This window comes from Hylobates moloch, unplaced genomic scaffold (assembly GCF_009828535.3).
Source record: "Hylobates moloch isolate HMO894 unplaced genomic scaffold, HMol_V3 SCAFFOLD_254, whole genome shotgun sequence".
NCBI classification, from domain to species: Eukaryota; Metazoa; Chordata; class Mammalia; order Primates; family Hylobatidae; genus Hylobates; species Hylobates moloch.
In genome coordinates this window covers 1-21,672 of record NW_026652529.1, presented here as the reverse complement: position 1 = coordinate 21,672, position 21,672 = coordinate 1, and the positions used below count along the sequence as shown (strand labels likewise).

Here is a 21,672-nt window from a genome sequence, read left to right as displayed (position 1 = left end):
CCTTCCTCCAGGAGTCTCTGGTGCAGCTGGGGTGGAATCTGGCCAGGCCCTGCTTAGGCCCCCATCCTGGGGTCAGGAAATTTGGAGGATAAGGCCCTTCAGCCCCAAGGTCAGCAGGGATGAACGGGCAGACGGGCGGGTGTACAGGAGGGCTGGGTTGACCTGTCCTTGGTCACTGAAGCCATTGGATCTTCCTCCAATGGCTGCCAGGATTTCTGGTGGAAGAGACAGGAAGGCCTCCTCCCCTTGGTCGGGTCAGCCTGGGGGCTGAGGGCCTGGCTGTCAGCCACTTTTTCCAGAACAGATGTCATGGCCTCAGTGGCTCATGGGGAAGTAGGGGTGGGCGAGCTTAGGCTAGAGCAAGTCCTGTGGGAGATGGCAGAGGCCTGGTCTGAGAGGCAACTCAGATGTGCCCTCCAGTGGCCATGCTCCCCTCCATGCATCTCCTCTGCCCTCCCGGAGCCCTGCAGGTCAATGTTTAACAGAAACCAGAGCAGCGGTGGATTAATGCGCAAGGGCTCAGCCCCCCATCCCTGAGCAGTGGGGGAACCAGAGACTTTGCAACCTGTTCTCAGCTCTGCCTCCCCTGGCCAGGTTGTCCTCGACCAGTCCCGTGCCATGGCAGCCCACCTGCTTCCCATCTGCGCCCTCTTCCTGACCTTACTCGATATGGCCCAAGGCTCTAGGGGCCCCTTGCTACCCAACCGGCCCTTCACCACCGTCTGGAATGCAAACACCCAGTGGTGCCTGGAGAGGCACGGTGTGGACGTGGATGTCAGTGTCTTCGATGTGGTAGCCAACCCAGGGCAGACCTTCCGCGGCCCTGACATGACAATTTTCTATAGCTCCCAGCTGGGCACCTACCCCTACTACACACCCACTGGGGAGCCTGTGTTTGGTGGTCTGCCCCAGAATGCCAGCCTGATTGCCCACCTGGCCCGCACATTCCAGGACATCCTGGCTGCCATACCTGCTCCTGAATTCTCAGGGCTGGCAGTCATCGACTGGGAGGCATGGCGCCCACGCTGGGCCTTCAACTGGGACACCAAGGACATTTACCGGCAGCGCTCACGGGCACTGGTCCAGGCGCAGCACCCTGATTGGCCAGCTCCTCAGGTGGAGGCAGTAGCCCAGGACCAGTTCCAGGGAGCTGCACGGGCCTGGATGGCAGGCACCCTCCAGTTGGGGCAGGCACTGCGTCCTCGCGGCCTCTGGGGCTTCTATGGCTTCCCTGACTGCTACAACTATGACTTTCTAAGCCCCAACTACACCGGTCAGTGCCCATCAGGCATCCGTGCCCAAAATGACCAGCTAGGGTGGCTGTGGGGCCAGAGCCGTGCCCTCTATCCCAGCATCTACATGCCCGCAGTGCTGGAGGGCACAGGGAAGTCACAGATGTATGTGCAGCATCGTGTGGCCGAGGCATTCCGTGTGGCTGTGACTGCTGGTGACCCCAATCTGCCGGTGCTGCCCTATGTCCAGATCTTCTATGACATGACAAACCACTTTCTGCCCCTGGTGAGTCTTCTGTAACCTGCCCACCTTGTCAACCTGCCTTGTCAGATATTAGGTCCAGCCTTGGGGTACTTTAGCCTTGGGACATTTTCTTTTCTTTTCTTTTTTTTTTGAGACAGAGTCTCGCTCTGTCGCCCAGGCTGGAGTGCAGTGGCACGATCTTGGCTCACTGCAAGTTCTGCCTTCCGGGTTCACGCCATTCTCCTGCCTCAGCCTCTGAGTAGCTGGGACTACAGGCGCCCACCACCACGCCCGGCTAATTTTTTGTATTTTTTAGTAGAGTCGGGGTTTCACTGTCTTAGCCAGGATGGTCTCGATCTCCTGACCTCGTGATCCGTCCGCCTCGGCCTCCCAAAGTGCTGGGATTACAGGCGTGAGCCACCGTGCCCGGCCCCCAACCTTGGGACATTTTCATCCATTCATTCTTCATTAATTCTTTTTTTGTTTTGTTTTGTTTTGTTTTGTTTTTTGAGACGGAGTCTTGCTCTGTCACCCAGGCTGGAGTGCAGGGGCAAGATCTCAGCTCCTGCAACCTCCACATTCTGGATTCAAGTGATTCTCCTGCCTTAGCCCCAGAGTATCTGGGATTACAGGCGTGCCGTCAACATGCCTGGCTAATTTTTGTATTTTTAGTAGAAATGGGGTTTCACCATGTTGGCCAGGCTGGTCTTGAACTCCTGACCTCAGGTGATCCTCCCACCTCAGCCTCCCAAAGTGCTGGGATTACAGATATGAGCCACCGTGCCTGGCGCATGAGCACATCCATTGAGTGTGTACTTTGTGCCAAGTTCTGTGCCAGGCACAGGCAATTCAACATTTATTGGAATGATGTAGTCCCTGTCTGCATGGAATTCATAGGCTAGAGGAGGAAGCAGTTTGCCTCTGGTTCCATGGCCAGAGCAGCCCCAGGTGAAGGTTATGAATTATTTGTCCCATCCAATGGTGTTCCAGCAGTCTGCCACAGGGTGCGAAGGAGGCCCCACAGAGCTGTGCTGTCTCCTTCCCAGGATGAGCTGGAGCACAGCCTGGGGGAGAGTGCGGCCCAGGGGGCAGCTGGAGTGGTGCTCTGGGTGAGCTGGGAAAATACAAGAACCAAGGTGAGCTTAGGCCTGGCATGAGGGTGGGGGTGGGGGAGGGGTGGGGCCATTAAGCTGACTGGGTAGACCCTGACTTACCCTTTCTACCTGCAAAGTCCTGGCTGACCAGCAGGTGAGTGCCTCAGTGCCCTGGGTGGGCCCATACATGGCCATGGTGTCCCTGACACTATCCTCCCCTCCCACCTAGGAATCATGTCAGGCCATCAAGGAGTATATGGACACTACGCTGGGGCCCTTCATCCTGAACGTGACCAGTGGGGCCCTTCTCTGCAGTCAAGCCCTGTGCTCTGGCCATGGCCGCTGTGTCCGCCGCCCCAGCCACCCCAAAGCCCTCCTCCTCCTTAACCCTGCCAGTTTCTCCATCCAGCTCACGCCTGGTGGTGGGCCCCTGAGCCTGCAGGGTGCCCTCTCACTTGAAGATCAGGCACAAATGGCTGTGGAGTTCAAATGTCGATGCTACCCTGGCTGGCAGGGACCGTGGTGTGAGCAGAAGAGCATGTGGTGATTGGCCACACATTGAGTTGCACATATTGAGAACCTAATGCACTCTGGGTCTGGCCAGGGCTTCCTCAAATACATGCACAGTCATACAAGTCATGGTCACAGTAAAGAGTACACTCAGCCACTGTCACAGGCATATTCCCTGCACACACATGCTTACTTACAGACTGAAATAGTGGCATAAGGAGTTAGAACCACAGCAGACATCATTCATTCCATGTCCATATGCATCTATTTGGCAAGGTCATAGACAGTTCCTCCAGAGACACTGAGCCAGTCTTTGAATTGCAGCAATCACAAAGGCTGACATTCACTGAGTGCCTACTCTTTGCCAATCCCCATTCTAAGCATTTCATATGGAATTATTCATTCCTCACAATGAGGCTATGAGGAAACTGAGTCACTCACATTGAGGGTAAGCACGTTGCCCAAGGTTGCACAGCAAGAAAAGGGAGAAGTTGAGATTCAAACCCAGGCTGTCTAGCTCCGGGGGTACAGCCCTTGCACTCCTACTGAGTTTATGGTAACCAGCCCTGCACGACCCCTGAATCTGCTGAGAGGCAACAGTCCAGCAAATAAAGCAGTCATGATTTACTTAGCTGTTTATTGAGCGCCTAAAATATCCAGGCCCCGGTATCCAAAGGGCACAGGAAAGGCTTGTCACTCTCACCAGATCTGACGTCAGTCTAAGGGCGGCTGCTTCCCAGGGTGGGGCCCAAATTTCAGGAGGAAGCCCCACCTGATCGGACGTTTACAAGCTGTCCTGGGGCAAGAGGCCGGCGGGAACCGAAGCTAGACTTGTCAGAGCCTGGGGCGGGGCTGACGGAGGCAGAGCCAGCTGGAGGCGGGGCCTGCGCCTGGCTGAAGTGGTGACGTGTTGGGCTGGGGCAGGGCTTGGAAGAAGCCAAATCGAGGCGGGACCTAAGCTGTGACGCAAGGAGAAGGAGGAGGGGCCTGTATGGGGCCGGGTGGGGAGGAGGCGGACTCAAATGGAGATGGGGTGGGGCTCAGCAGGGGCAGAGCCAGGGTAGAGACTGAGTCTGCGCCTGGTGGGTGTTGTGACGCGCAAACCAGGGGCGGGGCCTAAGCGGCGTCGCGCGGGTGCCGGGGCACCCCGGGAGACCTTAGAACGCCTTGGCGCACCGCAGGACGCGACGGCTGCAGTACATCCGCCGCACCGCTGGGGGCCAACGCTGTCGGACCGAGGAGTCCGAGGTGGCGACTGAGTGAGATACCCAGCTGTGCGGAGCCAGGACGCGGAACATCTCGGAGCCCGGCATCAACATGTCAGTACCGCACCCTTCCCATTTGCTGCCAGTAGGTCCACCCCGAGCCTGCAGTCCCCAAGTGGCCATGCCACCCCGCACGCCCTCCCCGCGTCAATCGTTCGTTTCCAGACCATGCCGAGCCACACCTGCCCACAGAGTCGAGCTCTCGAAGTCCTCATTCCCAAAAGCTCCACAGCCTGTGACCCACTAGGAGGGAGGGGGAAACCGAGGCCCGGGAGAGACGGAGAAGCCACTCTCTGAGGACCCCGGAGCCCCGCCCACAGTGCATGGGGTCGGCACTGAAGGGGTTAAGGCCGCGGAGAAGCCCCGGGCTCAGCCCTAGGGGGCGGATCCTGGGGCTTCCTCCCTCCAGACCAAAGGGTGCGGCTGCTGCAGAGGTGGCTGATGCAGGTGAGGGGCTTACAGCCCTGTGAATGGAGTGGGAGGTGAGGGGAGGGGGGTGCCTGTTACTGACCAGTGTTTAATTGGCCTCAAGCTCAGGAGAGGTAAAGGGAGCCAGGAGGCCCCCTCTGGAGCAGGTGAGTAGAAGGAGGGGGCCCAGCTGCTCGCCCACCACTAGAAAACCCCCAGCCTAGACATGCCTGACAGCAGGACCTTGGTTAAGGTGGGAAAACAGTAGGGTTTGGGCACAGGAGGTCTGGGCCCCCAACCTGGTGACCGTTGGACACCCTGTGGATATAGGAAGGAAGCTGTGGTCCTTATCTAGGGTGCCTGCGAAACTCAGGCCAGTGGGGAACCAAGCCTGCAGAAGCAATACTGCTGTGTGACTGTGAACCAGGCCCAGTGCTGGTGCTGCTGGGGCCCCATCTGAGGGGACAGTTGGGTCTATATCCAAAGTGTCCTGAGATGGGCAGAGTTAGGAAGGGGGCCATGGGCTCCAGGTGGGGAAGGCAGTCAAGACAGGCCAAAGCTCAGCCTGATGGGTGCATGAGTGGGGCCCCAGGATCCACTAAGGCAGTGGGCATAGCCCAGGTAGGGCATAGCCCAGGTAGTTGAAAAGGCTGGGAGCTGGAGGAGACTCTGAACATAGGGGGAAGAAAGGGACAGGAAGACTCCTGGGGCAGTTTTTCCTATGGAGGGAACCTTGGGTAGGTTTGAGCAGGGGGTATAGTGTCTGCTTTGCATCTTCTATCCCATGCCCTAGTGGTGGACTAGGAGGACTACTGGAAGACAGAAGGCCAGCAAGTAGATTGGGTCGGCTGTTTTAGACCTGGTGTTACAGGCCCGCTGTGAGGGGAGGTCCTGAGGAGGACAAATTTGTAGCCAGAACAGTATGGGGCCAGGACTCCTAGGTTCTGCCCCAACCTTAAGCAGCTCATCCATCACTCCCAGCCTCCCTCCAACGTGGGGTAGACACCTGGATCTATCTGCCCTGCTCTATAGGGTATGGGTCTCTTCCAGGTCACCTGTGCTATCAGGTGAGTGTGGGACAAAGTGCAGCCCACCACTTCCCAGTTCCAGTATGCATGGTCCCCCTTGCACTCTGTCAGCCCTTCCCTGCCCCAACCCCACCCTCCCTCCTGGCACAGCCCAGCATGGCTGTTATCTACAGGAGGAGAGCCACTGTGGTCTGAAGAGATGCCACTGCCTGGAGACTGGGGTCTTAACCTCCAGCCTGTCACTGAGCCACCTGCAACCTAGCAGCAGGTGACCTTGGCTCCCAGCCTGACTCAGCTGAACCTGGATCCTGTGCATAGGCAAGAGCTGACTCTGAGCCCTGGCCCAGCCAAGCTGACCCCTACACTAGACCCTACACACCGGATGGAGCTGATCCTGAGCACCAGCCCAGCTGAGCTGACTCTGGATCCTGCGTGCCAGCCAAAGCTACCCCTGGATTCCACATGCCAACCAGAGATGACCTTCAATCCTGGTCCAACTGAGCTTACCCTGGATCCTGAACACCAGCCACAGGAGACCCCAGCTCCTAGCCTGGCTGAGTTGATCCTGGAGCCTGTGCACCGCCGACCAGAGCTCCTGGATGCTTGTGCTGACCTCATCAATGATCAGTGGCCCCGCAGCCGCGCCTCCCGCCTGCACTCCCTGGGCCAGTCCTCAGATGCCTTCCCCCTCTGCCTGATGCTGCTGAGCCCCCACCCCACACCTGAAGCAGCACCCATTGTGGTGGGCCATGCCCGCCTGTCACGGGTGCTGAACCAGCCCCAGAGCCTCTTAGTGGAGACGGTGGTGGTGGCCCGGGCCCTGAGGGGCCGTGGCTTTGGCCGCCGCCTCATGGAGGGCCTGGAGGTCTTTGCTCGGGCCCGGGGCTTCCGCAAGCTGCACCTCACCACCCATGACCAGGTGCACTTCTATATCCACCTGGGCTACCAGCTGGGTGAGCCTGTGCAGGGCCTGGTCTTCACCAGCAGACGGCTGCCTGCCACCCTGCTTAATGCCTTCCCCACAGCCCCCTCTCCCCGGCCACCCTGGAAGGCCACAAACCTGACTGCCCAAGCTGCCCCAAGGAGTCCCAAGGGACCTCCATTGCCACCACCCCCTCCCCTACCTGAGTGCCTGACCACCTCACCCCCAGTTCCATCAGGGCCCCCTTCAAAAAGCCTGCTGGAGACACAATATCAAAATGTGAGGGGGTGCCCCATATTCTGGATGGAAAAAGACATCTGAGGCCATCAGGGGCAAGGAACTGTCTTTCTGGTTCAATAGACTGCCCCAGACAGTCTACAAGCCTCAGCCCACTGACCATACCTCAGCCCCTAGCCCCTGGGGGGCAGCTTTAACCTGGGCATGTTTCCTGGGTACCAGTGGGGCCAGGAGGTGGCTCTGGCTCAGAGCTGTCAGTGTGGCTGAATAAAGGCTCTCTTAGGTATGGCTGTGACAGTTTATTTGTTGACCCCCCTACCCTCACCTCTCACCTCTTCCGCAGGTCTGTTATCCCTGCAGAAGTCCCCAGATCCACCTTGGCCCTGAGGCCATTGATGGGAGGATGCCTGTCCTTTGCCTTTACCCCCCACCAGGCTCAGGAGACAGGGTGGCTGTTCTCTTCCCCATTCACTCACTCATTACCATTCACTGAGCGCCTACTGTGTGTCAAGCCCTGGACAGGACATAGGCAATGGGTAACTAGACAAACAGGCATACAGTAGCAGGATCCATGTGGCACAGGGGAGGTACAGAGGCTTTGGGAACCCGAGTGACTTCACTCCACCTAGGGATCCAGGAGACCTCCCAGGGCAGTGATGTCACAGCAGAGACCTGAGTGCTAGGTAGGAATTAAACCAGGCAGTTGAGGAGGTGGGAGCTGAGTGTTCTTGGAAGAGGGAACAAGGTGGGCAGAGGAAAGAAGGGGACTTGTGACAGTTGTGGGAGGACACAGTGGTGTATTGACAGATAGGGAACATGGGAGGGAATGTACCCTCAGCTCACTGTAAAGCCCGCTTTGGTGTGCACCTGCCACTCGATGCCCGGGGCATCATAGCCAGCTTGTGGTGTGGCTGCTTTAAAAGGCCAAAGAGACCCCTGGGGAAACATGCTTTCCCCAGCTCCTCCTGTAAGGATGGGGAGGAGCTGGGGGAGCTTTCCTGGCTTTCCCTGCTATGTGGAAGGTGTGGCCATAGCTATGGACTCTAAGCTTACACCCCCCTCTCTCCTGCAGGTTTCCATCCTTGGGGCATGACCACGCAACTAGGCCCAGTCCTGGTGCTGGGGGTGGCCCTGTGCCTGGGTTATGGCCAGCCCCTACCACAGGTCCCTGAACGCCCCTTCTCTGTGCTGTGGAATGTACCCTCAGCACACTGTAACGCCCGCTTTGGTGTGCACCTGCCACTCAATGCTCTGGGCATCATAGCCAACCGTGGCCAGCATTTCCACGGTCAGAACATGACCATTTTCTACAAGAACCAGCTCGGCCTCTATCCCTACTTTGGGCCCAGGGGCACAGCTCACAATGGGGGCATCCCCCAGGCTTTGCCCCTTGACCGCCACCTGGCACTGGCTGCCTACCAGATCCACCACAGCCTGAGACCCGGCTTTGCTGGCCCAGCAGTGCTGGATTGGGAGGAGTGGTGTCCACTCTGGGCTGGGAACTGGGGCCGCCGCCGGGCTTATCAGGCAGCCTCTTGGGCTTGGGCACAGCAGGTATTCCCTGACCTGGACCCTCAGGAGCAGCTCTACAAGGCCTATACTGGCTTTGAGCAGGCAGCCCGTGCACTGATGGAGGATACGCTGCGGCTGGCCCAGGCACTGCGGCCCCATGGACTCTGGGGCTTCTATCACTATCCAGCCTGCGGGAATGGCCGGCCTAGTATGGCTTCCAACTATACCGGCCGCTGCCATGCAGCCACCCTTGCCCGCAACACTCAACTGCATTGGCTCTGGGCCGCCTCCAGTGCCCTCTTCCCCAGCATCTACCTTCCACCCAGGCTGCCGCCTGCCCACCACCAGGCCTTTGTCCGACATCGCCTGGAGGAGGCCTTCCGTGTGGCCCTTGTTGGGCACCGACATCCCCTGCCTGTCCTGGCCTATGTCCGCCTCACACACCGGAGATCTGGGAGGTTCCTGTCCCAGGTAAGTGGAAGCTGAGGTCTAGGGGTCTGGGTCAGGAGGTATGGCCCTGTTCTAGGAAGGTCCCAGGAGAAGACCTTGCCTAGGGGTTGGTCCTAATCTAGGCATTCTGAGTGGAAGGCCCTGTCCTGGAGCATCTGATGAGGGAGGCATGGCTTTGCCCTGGAAGATATTGAGGGGTAGGGAGGCCCAGCCTTTGGAGTGCTGGCCTGAGGAGAGATATTCTGAGTGGAAGGCCTGAGAAGCCACTCAGAGACTCGATACAAAGGGGCCCTACTCAGGCTGGATGAGTGGCTCACACCTATAATCCCAGTACTTTGGGAGCCTGAGATGGAAGGATTCCTTCAGGCCAAGAGTTTGAGACCAGCCTGGGCAACATAGTGAGACCCCAGTCTCTACCAAAAAAACGTTTGAGACAGAGTCTTGCTCTGTTGCCCAGGCTGGGTACAGTGGCACCATCTCAGCTCACTGCGGCCTCCACTTCCTGGTTCTAATGATCCTCCCACCTAAGCCTCCCAAATAGCTGGACTACAGGTGCATGCCACCACACCCAGCTAATTTTTATATTTTTGTAGAGATGGGGTTTTGTCATGTTGCCCAGGCTGGTCTTGAACTCCTGGGCTCAAGTGATTCTCCCACTTTTGCCTCCCCAAACTGTGGGATTACAGGTGTGAACCACTGTGCCCAGCCTAAAAAATTATTAGCCAGGTGTTATGTGCCTGTAGTCCCAGCTACTTGGGAGGCTGAGGTGGGAGAATTACTTGATCCTAGGAGTTCAAGGCTGCAGTGAGCTATGATCATGCCACTGCGCTCCAGCCTGGATGACAGAGTAAAACCCTGCCTCTAAAACCAAACCAAACTAGAGGGGCCCTACTGTAGAGGTAGAATCAGATTGTGACAGTGAACCAGAAGAGTTTCTTGAATGTGGATGTGTGCCCACATGGATCGGGCCAGCCCAGCCCTGGCTTAGCAGCTCTCTCTGCCTCCAGGATGACCTTGTGCAGACCGTTGGTGTGAGTGCAGCACTAGGGGCAGCCGGCGTGGTGCTCTGGGGGGACCTGAGCCTCTCCAGCTCTGAGGTGATCATTGCCCCTTTGAGCCTGCCATGTAGCACATGTTGTGGTCCCAGGATGGGGGACGGCCATGTCAAGATTGTAGAGCAGGCATATTGACACATCTCTTCCCTTCTCCTCAGGAGGAGTGCTGGCATCTCCATGACTACCTGGTGGACACCTTGGGCCCCTATGTGATCAATGTGACCAGGGCAGCGATGGCCTGCAGTCACCAGCGGTGCCATGGCCACGGGCGCTGTGCCCGGCGAGATCCAGGACAGATGGAAGCCTTTCTACACCTGTGGCCAGACGGCAGCCTTGGAGATTGGAAGTCCTTCAGCTGCCACTGTTACTGGGGCTGGGCTGGCCCCACCTGCCAGGAGCCCAGGCTTGGGCCTAAAGAAGCAGTATAAAGCCAGGGCCCCTGCCACTGCCTCTTCTTTTCCCTGCTGCCACTTTTCCAGTCCCGGAACTACTCTGTCCCACTCTTGCTCTATTCAGTTTACAGTCAACCCTCCCAAGCACACACCCCGCTTCCCTTGGAATCCCTGAGGGGTAGAAAGGGCCAGAAAAAACGCTTATAAAACCAGAGGCCCTCTGAGATCATGTGAGTCCCCCATGGAAAGGAAGCAGTTCCAGGGAGAGTCGGGTTCGAGCTAGTTAGGGCTGCCAGCCTAGGGCTTTGTGCCTACACCTCACTAGGCCCATGGAGAGGTCACAGGAGATGGGCCGTGCACGGGCAGATGGGCCCCAAAAAATCTTGGCTAAGGTCGGTGAAGTGCTAAGCTGTTGTCTGCACTCTTTCATCATAAAGTCACTTTTTTCCACTGCCTGAGGTTTGGCTGTTGCTCCTGTTATCCCAAGCTCTAAGCCCTTCCCATGGTCCCCAGACCCAGGCAGGGGTCGGCCTCGTCTGGAGTGTCCCGCTGCCAAGTGCCCCGAGAAGCCAGTCCTGCCGTGGTGCTCCACTGAGGGACGCTTCGGAGTTAACGACCGTGCACCTGTTCCCGACCCGGGGCTGGGGCGCGCGCAGGGCATTGTGGGTGCATAGTTCAGCTAGCGCGTCGTCGGCTGGTGGGCCCCAGGCGTGGACTACCATTCCCATGGTGCTCTACGCGTAGCCAGCCGCCGTCGCCTGCGCGCTCAGGCCTCTGGAATTAGTAGTTTTAGCCTCGTGGATGTGGGCCTGAATCGGATGGCCTGGAACTCGCCTTCCCGGCGACCTGTTTGGCAGGGCGGGGCGCCTCGCGAAGATGGTGGCGCGCGCGGCGTGTGGTTCCCGTCGTCTAGCCAAGTCTCAACGCAGCGCACCGGCCGGCGTCTCGCTGGCCTGGAGCCCACACCCACCGGGTCCCTGACCCCGCGCCCCCCGCGCCAGGTTCCCGGCATGCCTCGCGCCCGTAAGGGCAACACGCTCCGGAAGGGTGGTCAGCGCCGTGGAGGAGGTGAGTGGGGTGGGGGCGCGGGACAGCTGTATGAGCGGCGAGCGGAGGTCTTGTTGGGTCCCCTTGGTTGTTCTCGAGGGCCTTGGGTGGGGAACCCCCTCGGCCAGCCCCACGCAGCTTCCCAGAACTCTACCGAGGCTGGCACGTGCCCCAGCAGTCATTGGCCACGTGCGTGCCCAACTTGAGCTCGCTGCCCACTGCCTGTTGGGAGTCCGCCCTCCCAGCGGTGACCCGGCCAGCCCCTCCGGGCCTCAGTTTCCCCATTGCCTCTGCGCCTCAGTTGCTTGCTGGGTAGACAAACTCACCGGACAGAGCGGGAAGCCAGTCCTCTTGCCAAACCCTGATCCTTTCCTGGACTGGTCAAGGAAGTTGGCGGGAGGCCTGGCCTGCTCTGGTGAACAGAGGGAGGGGGCTCTGTTGGGAAGCTACCTGATTAGGGCCTTGGCAGCTTGGCAGGCTTGACTTCACAAGGTAGCTGAGTATCCTGGAGCCTGAGGCAGTCTTGGGACTCGCTTATCAGCTTAGACCAGGAGCCTGTCTTAATGCAGTAAACACATATGTTTACTCTGCTGGGGTGGGGTGCCTACCACGCACAAATTTATTTATTTTTATTTTTGAGGGGGAGGGGAGGAGGGCCGGGCACAGGAAGGAGGAAAATACGTAGGCACAACTTTAAACTGGTCACCACCATGGTGGTGGGGTTTGGGTGGAGGACATCTAATAAGGTATGGAACATGTTCACTGAGTGGTATCAGCCCCAGACTTAGGACTCAGGGAGGCCTGGGGGGAAGTGCTTCTGGGTGAGTCCGGAGAGGATGGAGAAGAGAGCAAGTTGTACAAAGGCCTGGCAGCTGGAGGGACCCCAGTACAGTGGAGCGAATGAGGGAAGGCTGGGCTGCTCTGGCAGGTGGGATAGTAAGATAAAATGGGAGCAGGCTGGGCGTGGTGGCTCATGCCTGTAATCCCAGCACTTTGGGAGGCCAAGGCAGGCAGATCACCTGAGGCCAGGAGTTTGAGACCAGCCTGACCAACATGGAGAAACCCTATCTCTACTAAAAATACAAAATTAGCTGGGTGTGGTGGCGTATGCCTGTAATCCCAGCTACTCGGCAGGCTGAGGCAGGAGAATCACTGGAACCCGGGAGGCAGAGGTCGCGGTGAGCCGAGATGGCATCATTGCACTCCAGCCTGGGGAACAAGAGCAAAACTCTGTCTCAAAAAAAAAAAAAAAAAAAGGTGGTGGGGAGCAGAGGCTAGTGTGCAGCCTGGACTTCGTCCTGCAGATGAGGGGTGTGAGTAGTTCTTAGAAGTAGGGCCAGCCTGGTGATCACACCCTGTCCAAAACTCTGCCACAGCAGCCAACCTTGCCAATGTCAGTCCTTGGCCCTGGATGGACCCCACACACAGGAGTGCACCAGCCCTACTGAACTGACCCTTGGCTTTGGTTTTTCATTCCCAGGAGGAGCACCATTCTATCTTTTGGGATTATGAGGTCGGGTGAGGTACCCCCAGCCATCCCTCATCAGTAGAAGCAAGTTGAATGTCCTTTTCCACCTTCTGCAGGTGCCCGGAGCAGTGTCCAAGCTGACTCGGGTTCCAGTGATGATGAGGCAGCCAGTGAGGCCCGCAGCACTGCCAGTGAATGCCCTAGCCTTCTCAGCACCACTGCAGAGGACAGCCTTGGTGAGAGCGGGTGGAAGTTTGACAGGGGCTTGGTGAGGGCTCCATGGGCTGAGGACAAGAAGCTGACCAGGTGGCCTTGCAGGGGGGGATGTCGTGGATGAGCAGGGCCAGCAGGAAGACCTTGAGGAAAAGCTGAAGGAGTATGTGGACTGCCTCACAGACAAGAGGTACCCCTGGCTGCCAGCCAACTCCTACACCCAGCTCCAAGTGTGACCAAGGGAGGGCTGGCCCATATGACCCCCCCTTCTCGACCTCCCCCAGTGCCAAGACCCGGCAGGGTGCTCTCGAGAGCCTGCGCCTGGCCCTGGCGTCCCGCCTACTCCCCGACTTCTTGCTGGAACGCCGCCTCACACTAGCCGATGCCCTGGAAAAGTGCCTCAAGAAAGGTTGGACCTGGGGGTGTATGGGAGACTTAAACTGGGAAGACGCTGGCCCTTGCTGCATGGGCTGACTGGAAAGCATCCCACAGGGAAGGGCGAGGAACAAGCCCTGGCTGCTGCTGTGCTAGGCCTGCTCTGTGTGCAGCTGGGCCCTGGACCTAAGGGTGAGGAGCTGTTCCACAGCCTGCAGCCTCTACTGGTCTCTGTGCTCAGTGACAGCACAGCTAGCCCTGCTGCCCGGCTCCACGTGAGTGTGCCTGTGCCCCATGAAACCCTTCCTGCACCTTATCCCTTAGCAGAGTGGTGAGTTCCCCCCTGAATTCAGCCTCCCTTACTCTGAGGGGAGTGAGCTCCAGGGCTGGGAACCCAGGTTCACCCGCTGACTGTGGCATGGCATTGCCCTCCTCCCAACAGTGTGCTTCTGCCCTTGGCCTGGGCTGCTACGTGGCTGCCGCCGACATCCAGGTGAGTGGTCTTTGGGCACAGGTGGTAGAGCATCTAGGGCTGTAACTCTGCCTCTGAGCTCCCCTGCCTCCCTGTGCTCCTAGGACCTGGTCTCTTGCCTTGCCTGCTTAGAAAGTGTTTTCAGCCGGTTCTATGGCTTGGGCAGCTCCACAAGTCCTGTGGTTCCTGCCAGCCTGCACGGCCTGCTCTGTGCTGCCCTGCAGGCCTGGGCATTGCTGCTCACCATCTGCCCCAGCACCCAAATCAGCCACATCCTTGACAGGTAGGGGTGGCTGTCCACTGGGAGGGGGAGGGGATCTCAAAGAGGCCCCCAACCCACACATATAGCTCAGCCTGCCCCTTCCCTAGGCAGCTGCCCCGGCTGCCCCAGCTCTTGTCCAGTGAAAGTGTGAACCTGCGGATCGCTGCCGGTGAAACCATTGCACTGCTCTTTGAGCTTGCCCGGGACCTTGAGGTGCGAGGGACAAGGATGGGGGGTGCTTGGTGACACCACCTGCCCATCACAGGCTGGATGCAGGGGGTGCCACAGAAAACAGAACAGCTTTAGGTCATTATGCAGAGGAGGTGGCCCCAAAACAGATTCATCTCCTAGATGTCATGATGAGTGCCCTCAGCAGCGGTGTCCTGGCCTGACAGAGGCCAGGGAGGGGTCAAAAGGGCCAGGCAGATAAGAGAGGGTCTCTCAGTGAAAGGAGGGGTTTGGGCAGTGCCCTGTTCAGAGCCAGCAGAGCTCAAGCATCTACCACACACCCTCCAATGCTCCCATTTCAGGAGGAGTTTGTTTATGAGGACATGGAGGCCCTCTGCAGTGTCCTGCGCACTCTGGCCACTGACAGTAACAAGTACCGTGCCAAGGCCGATCGTCGGCGCCAGCGCTCTACTTTCCGTGCCGTGCTGCACTCCGTGGAGGTATGTGTGAGAACGTGTGTCCTAGCAAGGGTGCACCCCCAGGCATAGCAGCCAAGCCCAGTTGTGTTGGCCCCTCTATCCTGCAGGGCGGTGAATGTGAAGAAGAGATAGTGCGCTTCGGCTTTGAGGTGCTCTACATGGACAGCTGGGCTCGGCACCGGATCTACGCTGCCTTCAAGGAAGTGCTGGGTTCGGGCATACACCACCACCTCCAGGTGCGGGGACGGACAGGGAGGGGACACCTGGTGTGGCTGCTTCAGTCTGGCCTGAGCTCACTGCCCTCTGCCCCCCAGAACAATGAGCTACTCCGTGATATCTTTGGCCTGGGCCCTGTGCTGTTGCTGGATGCCACTGCCCTGAAGGCCTGCAAGGTTCCACGCTTCGAGAAGGTTTGCACCCTTGGGCACCTTTCTCTTCCCCCATTCCCGTTTCCTGGAGGCCTGGAATTCTGTAGAGGCTGGAAGAGGACCCCCAGCCCTTTCCCTTCCTAGCTCCCCAGGGTGTTGCTCTCTGTCCCCACTCTAGCACCTGTACAATGCTGCCGCCTTCAAAGCCCGGACCAAGGCTCGAAGCCGTGTGCGGGACAAGCGGGCAGACATCCTGTGAAGCAGGACCTGCTGAAGAGGAGACTTTCTGTGCCCTTGGTCCGTATTTCTAACAGAAGACAGTGCAACAGCTGGTCTCCACCAGTATTTGTCACTTTATTTTTTTAATGACAAAACCAAAAACAGACATGGGGTGGGTAGCTGGGGGCCCGGACACTTGGGACCCTGGCCCCTTTGTCCCTGCACTCAGCCCTGTGGCCTCTTCCTGTCCTGTTTCAGGCCAGGCTAAATATGTGCCTGCCTCAGGGCTGTGGGGCAGGCACTAGGGGGTCTTTCCCTTCCTTTCCTTTCTCAGGCCTTGCTCCCCCAGGATGACCCACTCTTAGGGGGGTGGTGGCATCTGGACAAATGCCACCATAGCAGGTGGGGAGGCAAAGCTACCTGGAATGGATTTGTGTGCTGATTTTTAAAGATTATTACAGATAATTAAACAGAACGGTCAGCCTTCTGTGGTCTTAACCCCTGGGTATTTTTCTGTTCTCCCTCCCCATCTACCATCCCAGGCTTGGGCCCAACTGGGTCTTCCACAATGTCACCTTTGCCCTCCAAGGCAGTCTTCCCCAGGTGGCACCTCTCCCCCTACTCAGAGCCCAGCCTGTCTTTGAGAGCTGAGGCTAGACCCTCACTGGGAGGCCTGGCAGAGTTTGGGTGATTGCTATGGGGGCAGCTATTTCTAGACTTCAGAACCTGCCATCTGTGGTGGCCAGAGAGTGCTGACAGGCCACAGGAGGAGCCAGGAGGATGGTGCCCCTTCCCCTGACCTTGGGCCACCCAAAGCAAGGCTTTGGCACCAGAGGCTTGGCTAGGCCTGGCTTGAAGAGATCAGGAGAGGCAGGCAGCTATTAAGTTAACAACAGGTTCTTGTACAAAAATCTCACCAAGGAAATAGTGTAGATGTGGCAGCCAGCAGTAGGGAAGGAGAGACCTGCCCATAGCCACTTTATTCCCCCCCCACACACACACACCCCCAGGCCCCAGATCCAAATAGCATCTCAGCTGGGTGCTTGGGCCTCACTGGAGTTGAGCCTCCGAAGCTGGCTGAGGCTGGCCAAGCGGAGTTTGAGTAGTGTCTCCTCCTGCGTGCGGAGTGTGTGTGCCAGGATGCGCAGGGATTCACTCTGCAGCACTGTGAATGGGAAGTGGGGGATCATCAGACCATGTGCCACCCCATGACCCCTGCAGACCCAGCCCAGGACCAGGGGCAGCCACGGGCCTCCCACCCCATCCTTCACTGCTGCGGCATCTGCAGTTGCTCCTTCCAGCTACACAGAAGGGCCTCCCAGTCCCCACTGCCTTGCTCTCTATTCCTACTAGCACCCTGTGCATCCATACCGCTCAGGTAGACAGCCAGGAGTGCGAGCGCCAGGCAAGTGAGCACCAGCAGCGCGAGCAGCAGCAGGAACCCTCCTCGTCTGTACACAGGGCTGCAGCCAGCCTGGGCACACAGTGACGGCGGCAAAACGCCCAGCAGCTCATCCCACGGCCGTGCCTCTTCAGTTAGATAGGGGCGCAGTGTGCCTGCTGGGTGGATGGGACATTGGGAGGGTGGTGGGTGCACCTGCTTTCATCCCCTCCCCCAGCACATCATCCACCCCACTGTCCCCGCTCACCTCCACTATGTAGGTCGCTGATGGACTCCACCCGGTGCAGGCGTACCTCGTGCACATGGTTGGGGGCCAATGGCCCCCTGCTCCTCTGGCTGGGCATCATTGGCTCCACGGAGTCTGCAGGGGCAATGCAGGCTGATTTAGCCAGTGTGAGTCAACCCCCTTCTTTCTACCAGGTGGCTTCAGGCAGCAGGGACTTGCGGATGATAGGGATAGTGGGACATTTGGTTCCAAATCCCCTAAAACTGACTCAGGAATGACCCTTGATTTGGATCCAGGATGATCCCAGACCCTTACAGGCTTATTCCGTATACAGGAGCAGCAGGTACATTTGATTTGTTTCCTTCCAAGCACCCCAGGGATTCAGGCATTCCTCTGCCTGCTCATTTCTACCAGTTTATCAGCCTTGAATGCTAAACCCTCAGCAAATGGAATTGAGTCCTGCCTCTTTTGTCAGTTCTCCCTGAAGACCCAATGCCTGGCATCTTCTGGTCAGAAAGCCCTATTGTAGCCACTCTGGTGCCTTTCCCTCCTGGCCTTGGTTCTGTGTTCGTTAACATACTCAGTGTGACTCTGCTGTACCTGTGTGAACCCTGCTGTTTTCATTCAACATTTTCTATTGGAGAGACCCTTCTTTGTTATACTGTTGCACATGCCTCTGAGGTCTCTTCCTTCACACATCTCTCTGAGGCTGCCTGGGCATCTAGGTTGTTTGCAGTTCCCCCCTCCTGCTTTATTTTAGAGATGGAGTTTCGCTTGTTGCCCAGGCTGGAGCGCAATGGTGCGATCTTGGCTCACTGCTGCAGTTCCCTTTTGAAATTAACCCCCAGGACATCCACCGTTGAGTATGAAGGTTTTTTCCTAATTTCCTGATAGTTATTAATTAATTTCAGTTCCCAGAAGTGGAATTATTGGATCCAAGAGCAGGGATTTTTTTTTTTTTTTTTTTGAGATGGAGTCTCCCTGTGTTGCCCAGGCTGGAGTGCTATGTCGTGATCTCGCTTCACTGCACCCTCCACCTCCTGGGTTCAAGCGATTCTCCTGCATCAGCCTCCCGAGTAGCTGGGATTACAGGCGTGAGCCACCACGCGCAGCTAATTTTTGTTTTTGTTTTTTTTTTGTTTGTTTGTTTGTTTGTTTTTGAGACGGAGTCTCGCTGTCTCCCAGGCTGGAGTGCAGTGGCGCGATCTCGGCTCACTGCAAGCTCCACCTCCCGGGTTCACGCCATTCTCCTGCCTCAGCCTTTCTGAGTAGCTGGGACTACAGGCGCCCGCCACCGCGCCCGGCTAACTTTTTTTGTGTTTTTAATAGAGATCCGCCCGCCTCGGCCTCCCAAAGTGCTGGGATTACAAGCGTGAGCCACCACGCCCAGCCAATTTTTGTATTTTTAGTAGAGATGAGGATTCACCATGTTGGCCAGGCTGGTCTTGAACTCCTGACCTCAAGTGATCTGCCCACCTCAGCCTTCCAAAGTCCTGGCATTTACAGGCATGAGCCACTGCATTCGGCCGTTTTTTGTTTTGGTTTGGTTTTTTTGAGATGGAGTCTTCCTCTGTCGCCCAGGCTGGAGTGCAGTGGCAGGATCTTGGCTCACTGCAACCTCTGCCTCCCTGGTTCAAGCACTTCTCTGCCTCAGCCTCCCGAGTAGCTGGGATTACAGGCGCCTTCCACCACACCCAGCTACTTTTTATATTTTTAGTGGAGATGGGGTTTCACCATCTTGGCCAGGCTAGTCTTGAACCCCTGACCTTGTGATCTACCCGCCTTGGCCTCCCAAAGTGCTGGGATTTACAGGCGTGAGCCACCGTGCCTAGCCCACTTTTTTGTTTTTGAGACAGAGTCTTGCTCTGTTGCCCAGGCTGGAGTGCAGTGGCGCAATCTTGGCTCATTGCAACCTCCACCTCCTAGGTTCAAGTGATTCTCCTGTTTCAGCCTCCGAAGTAGCTGGGATTACAGATGTGCACCACCATGCCCTGCTAATTTTTGTATTTTCAGTAGAAACCAGGTTTCACCATGCTGGCTAGGCTGGTCTCAAACTCCTGACCTCAAGTGATCCACCCGCCTCAGAATCCCAAAGTGCTGGGATTACAGGCATGAGCCACCGTGCCTGGCAAGATTACTATTATTATTATTATTTTGAGATGGAGTCTCGCTCTCTCGCCATGCTGGAGTGCAGTGGTGCAATCTTGGCTCACTGCAACCTCTACCTCCCGGGTTTAACCGATTCTCCTGCCTTAGCCTCCTGAGTGGCTGGAACTACAGGCGCGTGCCACCATGCCCGGCTAATTTTTGTATTTTTTGTAGAGACGAGGTTTCACCCTGTTGGCCAGGATGGTCTGGATCTCTTGACCTCCTGATCTGCTCACCTCAGCCTCCCAAAGTGCTGGGATTACAGGCATGAGCCACCACGCCCGGCCTTTTGTTTGTTCGCCTGTTTGTTTTTTTGAGACAGGGTCTTACTGTGTCACCCAGACTGGAGTACAGTGGCATGATCTCGGCTCACTGCAACTTCTGCCTCCTGGGTTCAAGCGATTTTCCTGCCTCGGCCTCCCCAGTAGCTGGGATTACAGGCACGTGCCACCATGCCCAGCTAATTTTTGCATTTTTAGTACAGCTGGGGTTTCACCATTTTGGCCACGCTGGCCTTGAACTCCTGACCTCAAGTCATCTGCCCATCTTGTCCTCCCAAAGTGCCGGGTTTACAGGCATGAGCCACCGTACCCGGCCAATATTTAATTATATTTTCTTCTGGTTGTTCTTTAAGTTGATTTCTAAAAATCCTGGTCCAGATGCCAAGAGCTCCAGATACCCACCTGGAAGCTGATAACAGTAGGGAAGAGCACTGGGGGGACACCTCCAGATAGGAGCAAGGGTGGCCTTGCACTCTGGGACTGTCATTCTCAGGACAGTAACTCAACCTCCATGATTTACTTGAAACTGCCTCTTGACATGCTCAAAAGCAAGTACAACAAAAACAAGCAAGTGCTGCCAGTCATTATGTCTGGGCAGTGGGTTTAAGGTCATATTAAATTCTGTCTTTGGGCCGGGCACCGTGGCTCATGCCTGTAATCCCAGCACTTTAGGAGGCCAAGGCAGGAGGATCATTTGAGTCTAAGAGTTTGAAACCAGCCAGGGCAACATAGGGAGACCCCATCTCTACAAAAAAATTAAAGATTAGGGCCAGGCGCGGTGACTCACGCCTGTAATCCCGGTACTTTGGGAGGCTGAGGTGGGAGGTGGGCGGATCACAAGGTCAGGAGTTTGAGATCAGCCTGGTCAACATGGTGAAACCCTGTCTGTACTAAAAATACAAAAAATTAGCCGGGCATGGTGATGGGCGCCTGTAGTCCCAGCTACTCAGGAGGCTGAGGCAGGAGAATAGCTTGAACCCGGGAGGCGGGGCTTGCAGTGACCCAAGCTCAAGCCACTGCACTCCAGCCTGGGCAACAAGAGCTAGACCTCGTCTCAAAAAAAAAAAAAAAAAAAATTAAAGATTAGGTTGGTGTGGTGGCATGCTTCTGTGTTCCCAGCTTCTCAGGAGGCTGAGGTGGGAGGATTGCTTGAGTCCAGGAGGTCAAGGCTGCAGTGAGCTGTGATCATGCCACTGCACTCCAGCCTGGCCAATGAGTGAGACCCTGTCTCCAAAAAAAAAAAAAAAAAATTCCCTGCTGCTGGGCGCAGTAGCTCATACCTATAATCCCAGCACTTTGGGAGGCCAAGGCAAGTGGATCACAAGGTCGAGTTTGAGACCAGCCTGGCCAATACGGTGAAACCCCGTCTCTACCAAAAATATAAAAAAATTAGCCAGGTATGGTGACAGGCACCTGTAGTCCCAGCTACTTGGGAGGCTGAGACAGGAGAATCACTTGAACCTGGGAGGCAGAGGTTGCAGAGAGCAGAGATCGCACCACTGTACTCCAGCCTGGGCAACAGAGCAAGACTCCGTCTCAGGAAAAAAAAAAAAAAAAAAGGGCCGGGTGCGGTGGCCCACGCCCGTGATTCCCAGCACTTTGGGAGGCCAAGGAGGGTGGATCACGAGGTCAGGAGATCAAGACCAAAAAAAAAAAATTCCCTCTTTGTACTTTGTTGTGCTTTTCTCACACTTTCTAAATTGAATGTGAATTGTTTATTACAGAAAAAATACACAGCAAATGTTATTGTTAAGATCCCAAAAGAGGCCAGGTACAGTGGCTTATGCCTCTAATCCCAGCACTTTGGAAGGCCAAGGTGGCTGGCCGGGTGCGGTGGCTCACGCCTGTAATCTCAGCACTTTGGGAGGCCGAAGCGGGTGGATCACGAGGTCAGAAGATCAAGACCATGCTGGCTAACACAGTGAAACCCCATCTCCACTAAAAATACAAAAAATTAGCCGGGCGTGGTGGAGGGCTCCTGTAGTCCCAGCTACTCGGGAGGCTGAGGCGTGAACCTGGGAGGCGGAGCTTGCAGTGAGCTGAGATCATGCCACTGCACTCCAGCCTGGGCAACAGAGCGAGACTCCATCTCAAAAAAAAAAAAAAAAAAAAGACCAAGGTGGGAGGATTGGATTGGTTGAGGCCAGGAGTTCAAGACCACGGAGACACACACACACACACACACACACACACAC

General features: G+C 56.8%; 5 protein-coding genes across 16 annotated transcripts; 4 read left to right on the top strand and 1 right to left on the bottom strand.

Moving 5' to 3' along the window:
* On the top strand, nucleotides 1-3,707 carry LOC116464185 (hyaluronidase-1). Of its 2 annotated transcripts, XM_032147472.2 has the most exons (4): nucleotides 1-109; nucleotides 595-1,518; nucleotides 2,523-2,612; nucleotides 2,800-3,707. In XM_032147472.2, the coding sequence occupies exons 2-4, from the start codon at nucleotides 619-621 to the stop codon at nucleotides 3,115-3,117; spliced, it is 1,308 nt and encodes a 435-aa protein (XP_032003363.1). In that variant the 5' UTR covers nucleotides 1-109; nucleotides 595-618; the 3' UTR covers nucleotides 3,118-3,707. The 2 variants fall into 2 exon arrangements, with proteins under 2 accessions (XP_032003363.1, XP_058290987.1); XM_058435004.1 differs by having other exon boundaries at nucleotides 1-1,518.
* A 551-nt stretch (nucleotides 3,708-4,258) lies between these two features.
* LOC116464182 (hyaluronidase-3) lies at nucleotides 4,259-10,802 on the top strand. 3 transcript variants are annotated; one of them, XM_058435006.1, is made up of 4 exons: nucleotides 4,259-4,399; nucleotides 8,495-8,923; nucleotides 9,910-9,999; nucleotides 10,116-10,802. In XM_058435006.1, exons 2-4 carry the CDS (start codon nucleotides 8,570-8,572, stop codon nucleotides 10,383-10,385), a joined length of 714 nt encoding a protein of 237 aa, XP_058290989.1. In that variant the 5' UTR covers nucleotides 4,259-4,399; nucleotides 8,495-8,569; the 3' UTR covers nucleotides 10,386-10,802. The 3 variants fall into 3 exon arrangements, with proteins under 3 accessions (XP_058290989.1, XP_032003355.1, XP_032003354.1); XM_032147464.2 differs by having other exon boundaries at nucleotides 4,265-4,399; nucleotides 8,779-8,923; XM_032147463.2 differs by lacking the exon at nucleotides 4,259-4,399 and having other exon boundaries at nucleotides 8,014-8,923.
* LOC116464183 (N-alpha-acetyltransferase 80) lies at nucleotides 4,263-7,226 on the top strand. 6 transcript variants are annotated; one of them, XM_032147470.2, is made up of 4 exons: nucleotides 4,263-4,399; nucleotides 4,511-4,792; nucleotides 5,547-5,820; nucleotides 5,955-7,226. In XM_032147470.2, exon 4 carries the CDS (start codon nucleotides 6,164-6,166, stop codon nucleotides 7,022-7,024), a length of 861 nt encoding a protein of 286 aa, XP_032003361.1. In that variant the 5' UTR covers nucleotides 4,263-4,399; nucleotides 4,511-4,792; nucleotides 5,547-5,820; nucleotides 5,955-6,163; the 3' UTR covers nucleotides 7,025-7,226. The 6 variants fall into 6 exon arrangements, with proteins under 6 accessions (XP_032003361.1, XP_058290991.1, XP_058290990.1 ...); XM_058435008.1 differs by lacking the exon at nucleotides 5,547-5,820 and having other exon boundaries at nucleotides 6,100-7,226; XM_058435007.1 differs by lacking the exon at nucleotides 5,547-5,820.
* Nucleotides 10,803-11,133: 331 nt separating the features above from the next.
* Nucleotides 11,134-15,907, top strand: LOC116464181 (interferon-related developmental regulator 2). Of its 3 annotated transcripts, XM_032147461.2 has the most exons (12): nucleotides 11,143-11,417; nucleotides 12,981-13,100; nucleotides 13,183-13,267; nucleotides 13,362-13,486; nucleotides 13,570-13,727; nucleotides 13,895-13,945; nucleotides 14,029-14,207; nucleotides 14,294-14,399; nucleotides 14,717-14,854; nucleotides 14,941-15,069; nucleotides 15,148-15,243; nucleotides 15,380-15,907. In XM_032147461.2, exons 1-12 carry the CDS (start codon nucleotides 11,168-11,170, stop codon nucleotides 15,458-15,460), a joined length of 1,518 nt encoding a protein of 505 aa, XP_032003352.1. In that variant the 5' UTR covers nucleotides 11,143-11,167; the 3' UTR covers nucleotides 15,461-15,907. The 3 variants fall into 3 exon arrangements, with proteins under 3 accessions (XP_058290988.1, XP_032003350.1, XP_032003352.1); XM_032147459.2 differs by lacking the exon at nucleotides 15,380-15,907 and having other exon boundaries at nucleotides 11,138-11,417; nucleotides 15,148-15,373; XM_058435005.1 differs by lacking the exons at nucleotides 14,029-14,207; nucleotides 14,294-14,399; nucleotides 15,380-15,907 and having other exon boundaries at nucleotides 11,134-11,417; nucleotides 15,148-15,373.
* A 65-nt stretch (nucleotides 15,908-15,972) lies between these two features.
* On the bottom strand, nucleotides 15,973-17,501 carry LOC116464187 (leucine-rich single-pass membrane protein 2). Of its 2 annotated transcripts, XM_032147478.2 has the most exons (3): nucleotides 17,070-17,501; nucleotides 16,792-16,980; nucleotides 15,973-16,585 (listed from the first exon to the last, which is right to left on the bottom strand). In XM_032147478.2, exons 1-3 carry the CDS (start codon nucleotides 17,167-17,169, stop codon nucleotides 16,452-16,454), a joined length of 423 nt encoding a protein of 140 aa, XP_032003369.2. In that variant the 5' UTR covers nucleotides 17,170-17,501; the 3' UTR covers nucleotides 15,973-16,451. The 2 variants fall into 2 exon arrangements, 1 of the variants encoding a protein (XP_032003369.2); XR_009212186.1 differs by lacking the exon at nucleotides 16,792-16,980 and having other exon boundaries at nucleotides 16,468-16,585.
* Between the last annotated feature and the right edge of the window lie 4,171 nt (nucleotides 17,502-21,672).

What these genes read in the sequence shown, in the direction of transcription:
- LOC116464182 (XM_032147463.2), top strand. Translation starts at nt 8,030, where the DNA reads ATGACCACGCAACTAGGCCCAGTCCTGGTGCTGGGGGTGGCCCTGTGC. An exon ending in CTGGGAGGTTCCTGTCCCAG is followed by an intron (nt 8,924 to 9,909) that starts GTAAGTGGAAGC and finishes CTCTGCCTCCAG; the next exon opens with GATGACCTTGTGCAGACCGT. An exon ending in TGAGCCTCTCCAGCTCTGAG is followed by an intron (nt 10,000 to 10,115) that starts GTGATCATTGCC and finishes CCTTCTCCTCAG; the next exon opens with GAGGAGTGCTGGCATCTCCA.
- LOC116464185 (XM_032147472.2), top strand. Translation starts at nt 619, where the DNA reads ATGGCAGCCCACCTGCTTCCCATCTGCGCCCTCTTCCTGACCTTACTC. An exon ending in CAAACCACTTTCTGCCCCTG is followed by an intron (nt 1,519 to 2,522) that starts GTGAGTCTTCTG and finishes TCTCCTTCCCAG; the next exon opens with GATGAGCTGGAGCACAGCCT. An exon ending in GGGAAAATACAAGAACCAAG is followed by an intron (nt 2,613 to 2,799) that starts GTGAGCTTAGGC and finishes CCTCCCACCTAG; the next exon opens with GAATCATGTCAGGCCATCAA.
- LOC116464181 (XM_032147459.2), top strand. Translation starts at nt 11,168, where the DNA reads ATGGCCTGGAACTCGCCTTCCCGGCGACCTGTTTGGCAGGGCGGGGCG. An exon ending in CACTGCAGAGGACAGCCTTG is followed by an intron (nt 13,101 to 13,182) that starts GTGAGAGCGGGT and finishes GTGGCCTTGCAG; the next exon opens with GGGGGGATGTCGTGGATGAG. An exon ending in AGCTTGCCCGGGACCTTGAG is followed by an intron (nt 14,400 to 14,716) that starts GTGCGAGGGACA and finishes CTCCCATTTCAG; the next exon opens with GAGGAGTTTGTTTATGAGGA.
- LOC116464187 (XM_032147478.2), bottom strand. Translation starts at nt 17,169, where the DNA reads ATGATGCCCAGCCAGAGGAGCAGGGGGCCATTGGCCCCCAACCATGTG. An exon ending in CAGCGACCTACATAGTGGAG is followed by an intron (nt 16,981 to 17,069) that starts GTGAGCGGGGAC and finishes CCATCCACCCAG; the next exon opens with CAGGCACACTGCGCCCCTAT. An exon ending in CCTGGCTGTCTACCTGAGCG is followed by an intron (nt 16,586 to 16,791) that starts GTATGGATGCAC and finishes TCCCATTCACAG; the next exon opens with TGCTGCAGAGTGAATCCCTG.